The sequence below is a fragment of the Ostrinia nubilalis genome, chromosome 11 (genome assembly GCF_963855985.1).
Source record: "Ostrinia nubilalis chromosome 11, ilOstNubi1.1, whole genome shotgun sequence".
In the NCBI taxonomy this organism is placed as follows: Eukaryota; Metazoa; Arthropoda; class Insecta; order Lepidoptera; family Crambidae; genus Ostrinia; species Ostrinia nubilalis.
In genome coordinates, this window is record NC_087098.1 from 9,524,259 (window position 1) to 9,535,947 (window position 11,689).

General features: G+C 32.7%; 1 protein-coding gene across 1 annotated transcript in view; it reads right to left on the minus strand.

Annotated features, from left to right (window-relative positions):
* The window catches only part of LOC135076242 (organic cation transporter protein-like), a 55,365-nt gene extending 45,168 nt beyond the window's left edge, over positions 1–10,197 (minus strand). Inside the window, exon 1 of the mRNA XM_063970723.1 lies at positions 9,912–10,197. Within this exon, the coding sequence (XP_063826793.1) occupies positions 9,912–10,017 (106 nt within the window). The 5' untranslated portion in view covers positions 10,018–10,197. The remainder of the gene's footprint in view (positions 1–9,911) is intronic.
* Between the last annotated feature and the right edge of the window lie 1,492 nt (positions 10,198–11,689).

Below are 11,689 nucleotides of genomic sequence, written 5' to 3' on the forward strand. Positions count from 1 at the left end.
ATACATAAAAATACACAAAAAAGGTCAACAAATAATAAAAAATGATACTTTTTGAAAAAAATCTGCTTTTAAATTCGTGTTTTTTGGTTATTTGATAAATTTCTCCAAAAAATGCCCCTATAACCGATGGTTTTTATTACTTTGTATTATTCTCTATCGTATTCCCTTCGTAAAACCAAAAACTGCATGTCTCTATCCCTATCACAACGTTTGCAATGATCGTTTGAACTAAGCCTCTCCGGGCGCGTCATTCAACGCTTCGTTAACAACGAAACTGAAAATGGCTCTAGATTTGTAATTTTGATAAAGACAAGTTAGATTTTAAATACTTAAAAACAAAAGATTTCGAAGTAAAATAAGCATTTTATTTAAAATTAAATTTGTCTCTACCTGTAGCGGAGAATAATGTTGTGGCAGTTCAAACGATCATAACAAATGTTGTGATACGGATAGAGACATGCGATTTTTGGTTTTACAAAGATAATACAATAGAGAATAATACAAAGTAATAAAAACCACCTGTTATAGGGGCATTTTTTGGAGAAATTTATCAAATAACCAAAAAAACACGAATTTAAAAGCAGTTTTTTTTTTTTAAAGTATTATTTTTTATTATTTGTTGGCATTTTTTGTGTATTTTATGTATTTTTTTAGTATCGCCTGTTATTTAGCATTATTACTGTTTTTATTTTATCAGGATATACCGCTTAGTTTAAAAGTTATTACATTTTCTTTACAATAAGTAATTGGAAGAAAAAAAATTCTATAAAAATTTTTAAAAAAATCTCAAAATTTTTTTCACCTCTTGTTTGTCGATAAAAATAGGTCTAGTTTCATCTATTTTCATATGTACACTTTAACTGTGTGAGTGTTGACTCACACTGTAAACTTGAATTAGCATAAACTATAACAACGATACTTCAATATCGCATTAATGAATTACGAATTTTATGATCAATTTATTAATAAAATATCATTACCTTTTTATTGCTTTACGGTCATAACAAATGGCATGAATATTTAGTGAGCTTCAATTAGCAGTTGTTCTATAATTTGATAAATGATTACTTATTCGATTTGATTGATGGTTTTTATAAATGAGGTAGATTTAATAGGCTAGGTAAAAGAGGTGCAACGTGACAAATGATAGGTATCAATGCCATCAAGTGACCGTTAATAATTTCGGTTAGCCTTCAGACAATAAGTAATTGAACCGACCTCATTGCAAATTGTGTCTAAGTTAAACAATACCTAACTAATGTAAAATACAGGGTCTGTGATAATATTTCCATGAAAAACTGAACTACCTAACTTTAACCGTAACTATGACGATAACCGGTGATTTTTGTATGGAGTTTGACAGATTTTTGACATTTGTCAAAGTTAAAGTAAGATGGTGCAACCCAACCAGTAATGAGTACGTGTACGTTTCAGTTGGACCATAAGTAATTAAATGTTGAATGTAAGTAACACAAAACAAAAATCAATACTTAATACTCTTTTTAACTTTAATAACACAACTATGTAACTTTGGTAACCAACTATGGCAGAAAAATAATATTTTACCTAATAATATGAAGAAGTTCAATTCATCATATCACTCTAGGAATGTAAGTATTCGGAAAAAGGGAAAGATGACTAAGCTGAAAATAATTTCCTATAGCGTTCCAAAAGTAGAGTGGGTAACGTCGGAAGCCGGAATACATATACTCGTATCAATGGAAATGATATAATGTATAGGATCAAACGACCCTTCGCATTACTTGTAGGTACTAAATAAATAGGTAGGTAGAGATAGAATTTAGGAATTATATTATTAATGCTACAAATAAACTTTAGAATAGTCTTTTCTATTTATTTACTTGATTTTGTACTACACAAGTAGTACTTTAATTAAGTAGATAAAATATAATCTTATCCTTACAATTTATTAATACTTTTAGGGAAAAAAATGTTCTCTATATTCGCCTCCTGATCCCAAAAAATATTACATAATTGTTATAAAGACAATGGCGCATCAATCTAAGAACACTACCTACTGCATAAAAATTATGCAATAGGTAGGCTTTAGTTATAAACGGTCTAATTTGCATGCCCCTATATCAGAAAGAATAAAAAACTTCGATTACGATAATCTTTTTTTCAACAGAGTCATTTTAGTTGACTTTTAGGGCCGCCCCCGGCCGTACCGTCAAACGTTTCCTAGAATACTTTCTTATACCTATACCTACTTAAGAATTTAAAGATACAAGCACATAATAAGCCTGCTTGGTTATAAAATTGAATTCAACCAGTCGCAGGAGTATTTTATTGAGTTTGAATCAAGTTTGGATCGTCATTATCAAAACACGGCCTTAATTATTATTTGAGTCACCACGAAATTAGAGTGCATTCAGTCGCAAAACAGTGCACTTCGAATTAATCGGATTCTTGTTATTCACAGAAGATTAACATCGTGATACGGATAAAAAACTAGGACTTTTACCTTTACACTTGACTACGTTTAATTTTGTTACGTCATTCTTAATTCACTGCTGCTGACACCTGCCCAAATAACTGTTTCCGTGATAATACTTAGTAGTGTTTAAATATTATAAAAAAACTATATGTTGTTTGTGCAAACACAATGAGTATTTTATACATATCTATATTCAAATACCGTATGATACGATTCTAGACATTTCACAGAAAGTATCTTACGCCTTCGAAACACTTAGGCTGGGTTGCACCATCTTACTTTGACTTTGACAAACGTCAAAAATCTGTCTAACCCGCGTTTCTCCAATCACGAGTAGGCCAAACCGACACCTTCACCTTTCGGCTATTTTGTCGTTTAAAAATTTTAACAGCAATCTGCAGCTTGTCATTTTTTCTACGAAGTTGCTTTCGCATAAATCCTTACGACCAAAGGTTATCTTAGCGATCTTTGTGATATTCTTGTGGCGCCAAAGATTAATTAACCTGCTACAAATACCTAAACATTAGTCACTTCACTACCGGTCGGAGATATCTACTATTTACGAGAACAACTTGTTTTGTTTGCGTAGTTTGTATCTGCGTAAATATTGTTTCGGAGATTCCACATAGCTAATAATATATTTGATTTGCTTTGTTGTAATACAGTTAGGATTTGATTTACCTACCTATAGTGTAACATTCAACTCAATTTTCTTTTAAAAAAATTTTGGTGTGCCTCCTATTTACTTGGAATATCCGAGTATATCAACCATATCAATTGTATTCGATAAATTCATAAATAAGTAATATTATAGTACTTTATTGTTGCATCTTAACCCCTTACTAATAAAAAGGTAAACACGCGTTAAATAGTAGTTTAAAATGTCATTACCATACTACTAAACGTCACTTTAAACGAGTGTCCAATGCGCGTGTAATTTTAATTAGTAAGGGGTTAAGTATAAACGTGATTAATAAACACCAAATCGAAGTGAACAACATTGCATTAATTAGGATGATTAATTTTTTTATTGCCAAATAATGACTAAAGAAATATTTGATTACAATTATTATACCAAATTATAGTTGCGATAGTAAAAAATGAACACCTACAAAACCCCTATCTAAAACACCGCATTGCAATTGGAGTAAACCACTAGCTCCAATAGCATTTCAGTAGCACAAAAAGAACTATCAGAGCGACAACCCTATTTCTGTTTACTGGTTAATACTAATAACCCTTTACGGGCCACATACGCTCGCGCGGAATACTAACGCAGGGTTGTGTCAATTTCACGTTCTAATCTCAAACGCCGATTGCACAATAATTTGCGCCTTAGCATTGCAAAGCGTGCATGACATTGAATTTACGCAGATTTTACTGCCGGACCACAATCACATACGTATAGCGAAATAAGATGAATTGTAGGTTTTTATGTAAAAATACTGATGTAAATTCTAATTGGAGACGCTCGCTATCTAATCAACAAAAATAAAGTCAAAGTCAAAATTTCTTTAACTATTATACTTTTTAGACCATTTAAATCGTCACAATATACAAAAAATAAGAATACCTAATAATAAAAAAAATAAGTTTTTAAAAAGCTAAATTCATAAGATAAACATCATCAAACCCCATGAGCATTTTACACGAGTCGTAAAATGCTTTAGTTATTTGCAAAAAAATACGCTGCTCGGGGACCCGCGGGCCATATCATTTGTGGGTCTAAATCGAAAACTAATTGCCACCCAAGGGAGCGATATCACTTTCAAAATATTGGTTTGGAGGAAAACCGTTTAGCAAATCTTTTAGGCAAAGAACACATGTTTCGGCATTGGATTGCCATTCAGAGGGATTGCAAGTTCGGTTCCAGTCGACCGCTGCAAACCCATACCAAAACAAGCATTACATGAAGAGGCTAATCAGAATATTTTCAAAATACAGCGAATACTTATTATCTTGTCACGTTTTAAATTACAAATTTTTTTTACTTACGACCAAGAATTACTTTCCTATTTCAACTGAATATTGAAAGAGTTCACGCGATCACTGACCTTATAAGATGACAATCGAATAGGTAATGTCAGCAACTGTCAGGGCATTCCTACATGGCAGATGCAAAGGTGTATAAAGGTCGTCAATTAAACAATACCAATTTAAGGAAAGGTCTAAGTAATGTGATAAAATAAAATCAAGTACAAATAGAACATTTCCGCTCGTGTGGGTGTCGTTAATTTAAATTTTGTTTAAATTCGCACGTATTTTATAAAGTCGCGACAAGGTTGGCTAACTCGTCAACTATTAGTTAAACGAATAAGGTAAATGAAGGTGAATAAATAATTTTGTGTTAGATTACCATCACTTAATTTTCTAAGTGAACTCTACCGTATTTGGAACAATCTACAATTGATTGCTCATGATTCAATTGTAATTGTATGAATTAAACTAACAATAACTAAGAGTTTAAAACACCCACACTAACAATATTTGTATGATTGTATCTTTCAAAGTTTCAATTAACATTGAATTTAAACAAATCACCTTGGACAACCTTCATTTGTTTATTATAATATTAAAAGGTTTGTCGGAATAGATAGCGTTAAAAGGGCCTTTGTGAAAATGGTTTCCCATTCCGGTAACAGCCTATCTTCCGGACGAACAAACTAATTCAACTATTTATTCATGCATATATAAATATACTTACGCTAATCAACTTTATTGACTTAATCATGTCATTAATTGATAATTGCCTTCACTAAAATGGAAGCTACTTAAATATCTAAACATGTTTGTCATAAAACAGTAATTAACGTTTTAACAGTTTTATTGGGGTAATTAACGAGCGCAATAAAATAATAAGCGAAAAATGGTAGCTAATTTTTAAACCTGAAATTAAAGTGAAACATTAAAAGATAGAAAATGAAAATAAAAAAAGTTTCATATATAATTTTCCGGGCAGAAATCCAACAAAAAGGCAGATGAAATCTGTTACAAAATTCAAACTTCAGTCTGAAAGATCACCGAGAAGTAAGAAATTCTTAATTAAATAAAACAAGCCAAGAGAAACCAATGTTGGCGGAACTATAACCACAGAATAATAATAAGTAGAATGTGTATTTTTCGATTCAAAACCAGTAATAATCAATCATAAGTACCTACCTAGAAAGGGCTGATATTGTAAATAGACAGTTTTGAGCCTGAACTACATGAATTTGTGGAAAATTTAATTGTTGATTTTCATTTATTTAACCGACTTATTCTTTCATAAATAATTAAATATAAATAAAAATAAGCTTGCTTATTTTACAAGTTTACAACAAACAACCAAATCACTAGTATGATAGATGTACATTATTATTTACGGTAGCAACTCTCCTTTTACAAGATTTCAGCAAAAATGTTGCAGTGAATAACAATGTAAGTAGATCTCAGAGCTTGTAAAAAACTTATCTTGTTTTAACAGATTCAACGTAGTAAATATGAATTTTACGACAAAACACAGAGGGGTTATTTTATTTTGAACAAAGTCGCGATTTAACGTTATCAAAGCTTGTAGCCCAAGCCAGCCAAATCAAGTTTCTATACTTATCTCAAATAAGTACTTGTTTTAAGTTTAGACCGATCCAAAACTGGTACCATTCATCAAATTAGAATCGTGCGCAGTGCGACTGGGGCCTGCTGGGTACCTACTTATTAATCAGGTAGATATCTATACAATAAATGTCTGGTGTTGAAATAAATGCAAATGCAAATACAGTCTCTTTGAAACAAATTGAAAAAAAATGTTACTAGTATACATAACCTTCATGATTTTAACTTATAATAAGTACCAATCTATAGTGGTTATGTAACTAAACCAACTGAAGCACGGATAAACTAAAGTAAACAGCAATTTTCGTGTAGGCACATACACGTGGATGTTGCTATAATTTTATTTTCAAGTCGTGACGTTATTAACATTTTAATTGAAAAGTCAACATTATGCTTTTGGCACATTCAGATCGCAAATTCTCAACCGTGCAGTGAACGCATTAACGCATAATTATGCACTACAGTTTGCAAAATTTGTATGAGATGGCGCATAACTGTGTAAGCTCGTCTTTGCTCTACGATCTCATAGAAGCTTCGACCAACAATACCAACTAGTTATATATCGAAAAAAGTGATTAATTACAATTAAAAGAACTCACTTCTAAAGTGCGCTCTTATTTCCCGAGACGTAACTTTTGCGCTTACCCGAATAGGTATATATGTATGTAGTTGGTATTGTTGATTGAAGCATACAAGAATCGCACTACCCGCGCATGATAGGTACGTATCAATTTAGGTATTAGCCTAGGCGCAGACCACCGACTTTCAGTTGGCCGATAGTTGGGCCCGATTTTAATTTGTATGAAGAATCGGCCGATCGGTGTAATGTGCGCACTTTCATACATCTTCATACTGATTAACAGCCCGACTCAACTATCGGCCAACTAAAAGTCGGTGGTCTGCGCCTGCGTCTGCGGTGGTCTCTAAAGAACTTAATGCACGTGATAAATAAAATCGATTCATAGTGCCGCTACGCCTTTAGATCCTCTTCTTCTCCATGTTGTTTTCTTCCATAATCTCATAAAGAATAGTTGTTTAGGTGGTTTTAGTTTAAAAGTAAAAAGGAAAACCTACTTGTTACAATGTAGGTAAGTAGGCTAACTTTTCAGCATTGACGTTTGGAATGTTTTGGTTTTACCGTGTTCCACTAAAATTTAAAGGGTAACCACATGAATATTAACTTGTAGGTGCTTAATTGCCTATATAACGAATTTTAATGTTCTGCTCTATGTTGAGTAATGTCGGTACGCACATGTTAATTGTGTACAGAGGCCTTCCACCATACACTGATTTACTGATGCACCATCCAAAGTAACAAACGCCAGTCAAAGACAAACTAATTATATCACTAACAAAATCTACTAACCCATTTAAATGCAGTAGATAACGAGAAACAAATAGGTAATAGACATTACAATAGACACACGTCTATTTTATGAATATTTAAGCTTATGTAAAAGCATGGCATGAGACGTTTTCTGTATTTTATATGCGATTATTCATATAAAATGACACTCGTAAAATATTTATCACAAAGATAGAGATCCTTTCAGAGAGTTCCACATATTTCCAAAAGATAACATTAGATAGGTACCGGGGCTCTCATAATACTTAAAAACGATTAATTAATTAAAAACCACTGATGACGTAATGAATTTAACCACAGATGACGTGAATGCGATAAAGATTTAAGAGAGAGACGTATTTCCGATGCTAAACAGTTTCAAAAATATTTTAGAACTTTAACTACCTCTTACACACAATTAATATAAATTATTATGCAATATTCTATTGTATGTAATAATTGATACTTAGCCGCGTCATATAATCTTCTCAGTTATGTAAAGGATAAATTAAGATAAAACGCAACTACTTACATGCTTTTATATGCTATAACATGGATAATAGACATGTTACTCAATAGATATTCAAATCAATATCACCTACACCAATTACGTAGCATCAACAAGATTTTCTACATTTTATTAGTTGTAAGTACATTCAATGTGATAATTATATAGTTACAATGTTATTCTTGATCACATATTACATCAATGTTTTCCCGGGAAGATTGACTTTTGATTTGATTTCAAATTTTAGTCAAATTTTCATTCTGTAAAAGAGCTGAACATGAAATTATTTATGTGCTTACGTACTTAAATTAGTTCTTTTTTCAGAACTTGATAATAAGTGGAATATCCCTTAGAAAATATCACACTGCTGCGTCTAGTAAATCTGCATACATTTAAAACTTGTTCATTTGGTAAAGTGTAAAGTTTTCCTCTAGTTGAAAAGTAACAAACACTATTTCTGCGAGTTATTCTTTTTATTCCAGGTGTAGGCTTTTTTTGCGGTGGAGCCGCGGTCAGCAAAGGATCATAATCCTGACAAATAAAATTCAACGAAATACAGTTTTTAATTCGAATCGAGGAAAATTGCTACGACTGCTACGAGTGAGTATTTTGTACAACATTGCACCTGAACTTTCTATAGTATTTAAACCAATACGTGGTGGACGTGTAATAATGCTGTTTGGGAGCCTATTTGCATAAATAAACGATTTGATTTTAATATTTTTTGTCACACAATGATTTTGCTTTATCTAAAACTGAATAGGCGGTAAAACACAGCCCGCACTGGAACAATAACATTATCTACAATATAATTAGCCGTGAAAAACTATAACATTATTGTTATTGATTAGAGAATGATTGATCTTATTGTTTTGTTACAGAGAACATAGACAATACTTGACATGGATGGAAGACATGGCTTCTACCTTAGCTTCTACCAAATAAGCAGATGGATGGATAGGTAAAGCCAGAAGATTCACACTCGTCACATTTTTTTGTAATTGTACAATAATTTTAAATGATAAAGTGAGATACGTCTCTATTGTAGTGAAAGGTATTAATTACAACTATACAATGACCGGTTTTCCGATAAGATTGTTTTGTGATTTCTAATAACTACCTACTACTCGTACACTCTATCTCTCGCTCAATCAGCAGCACATAGAGAGACTACATTTTTGTTTCAAGATGCATCCATTATTTAACTTGATGTGCCGTCCTTCGTATATTAAATTGCTAGAAAACACTAACGTCTTAGAAAAAATATTTAGTGTAAGTTAATTAAGTATACTAAATATTTTAACCATGGGTAGCTAATTATTGGCTAACAATTCTTTCATATAGATCGATAACATTTTAATCAATAGCGATTAATTGCTATTTAATTTATGCTTAACTGTATATTTTAAAAATTTGCAAAATGTTTCCGTTAAAATGGAATTTTTATTAGAGACGTAACGTGACTTCTGATCCTCTTCACCAAAACTGGTTCCTAAAGCTACTACAAACAAATCGGTACAAAACAGGGTCCTCCTTCGATGTACCGGATTCCAAGCTTCACTTTTGTTTTTATTCACAAGGACGCATTTATGTCTAAAGCCATAGGCAACTTGTTACATGAAAATTCACTAAAATGGACTGCGACGGATTGTATATTTTCAAGGTAGAAGACAAATTGTGAGAAAATATTATGAATGACAAGGCTGTTCACGCATAGCCAGGCTTGCGATTCCAATGCAACTAAAGTGGCGACAAGTTTTCTGAAGTTTCCTAGGAACACTAAATATTTTTGCCTTATTTATCTGAATCGATGAAACTACCAAATACCTACTGGTTCATTAAAATGCTTAACTGGTAATATTAAAGTGTGCCTCTTAGACATTGATTTTAGCGTATCAGCTATTGTCATGCACAGTTTACGACGTACGTCCATTCACCGGAACGGATACTATTATTGACACTTGTCTTAAGAACATTTTAAAACTTTATAAACTAAAATAGAAACATACTTTTTGCTCGTTTCCCCCTGTCCGGCAAAAGGGGGAGGCTGTTGGGTTTCTGCAGGAGCTCCTGCAGCTCCGGCTGGGGGGTGAGCTCATCGTTCCTGGACTTCATGGTTAGTGTCTGCACTGTCACAGGAGTTATTTCATAACTTTAGGGGGTCACACTCGCGGTTCGGTGCACGTGGGGTATTCGGGAGCGGGTCCGCGGTAGGTGCATGGCTGACTGGCGCGGGGTTGGGGCGGGTCGTGCTTATATCGGGCTGGTCGCTCCGGCGACGCGAGGATGCCAGCGGAGCCGCGCCGCGACTGAGCCAGCCTGCGGCCGCCGGCGGTCAAGGGTACCGCAACACCTCGTAAATCTGACCGTTCAACGGATTACGCCTTTACATTTCAAACGTAATACTTAATAGGCGTATTGTGTTCTAATCAAGGCCCCATGGAAATAGTTCACGTGAAATTTCATCGATCTGCATTTAATTGCACAGACAAACTTGAAACAATACAGCCTTTGCTTTGTTAGAAGATAAAAAGTGATTATAAAACACCCTTGAGGAGAGACTGTGAAACATTGAAAAATAATATATAATTGAACTTTACTTTCCTTCTGTTAAAACACGACGTCCGAGACAATATAACTAACGTACAGTAATCGACCTTTAAATCATGTGAAAGTAACTACCTATTTATTCATACTGTTAATGCCAAGATTTGACGTCACATACCTAGGTAACTTCCCTAAAATATTGCAGTAGTTTCTTATCGTTCATTGATTTTGAACATAAAGAAAGCCCTTTGATTAAAGAGAAATCAACGAGGAAAGCAGAGCAAACAGACATTAAGTAATGTTGTAACATGTACTTATAAGTTAATGATAGTAAAGATTCAAGATTCATACTTGTGTGATAGAGTCATCGGAAACTTTTGATTGTTTTTAAAAAAATTAAAAATATTCCAAGAATTGTATAAATTATTCGATGTACGTATTTTGGGTTCTGATGAAAAATTATATTATACAATAAAATTATTTCCTATTATCGTCTTCCAGTCCGGGGATTTTTGTGTTAGTCACATTTACATAATTATGTCGTACTTTGTCAACTAGGTATCCGTGTCACATACTTATATTCATAGGTTTTCCTGTATAAACCTTTCTATTATTTTATCTCTAGCATATTCAAATCAGTGGGTAGATGTATGAGGAAGTGTTTGTGAAAACCTGATTTAAGTACATTGACAAATAATTTCTTTAGACCAATAGTTATTTATGCATGGATGTGTGTTGATTCTCAATAAAAGGTATTAATACGAGTATAATATTAAAGATTCATACTTGTCGTTTTATCGAGGGTCATCCTTCAAATAGCTTGCAGATTTTATTCAGTTACTAAGGTTATGTTTCAAAATTTGCATTAAAAGTGGATTAACTTAAATAACACAACTACTTACTTAGATTGTGAATTTAAAAAAACAACATTAAGTATACCACCTCATAATGCGTTTAAATATTTAAATACCTTTAAAATTCGTACTACTATACTCGTACTATACTCGTACTACTATAATTTGACACCTAAAATATTTTTCCTATGTACGACGAATATCGCAACTGTATAGACTTTCTTGTGCATGAAAATTTCAAGAAAAGTCTACCTACAGCATTAAGCTATAACTACTTACTTAGATTGTGAATTTAAAAAAACAACATTAAGTATACCACCTCATAATGCGTTTAAATATTTAAATACCTTTAAAATTCGTACTCTATACTCGTACTATACTCGTAC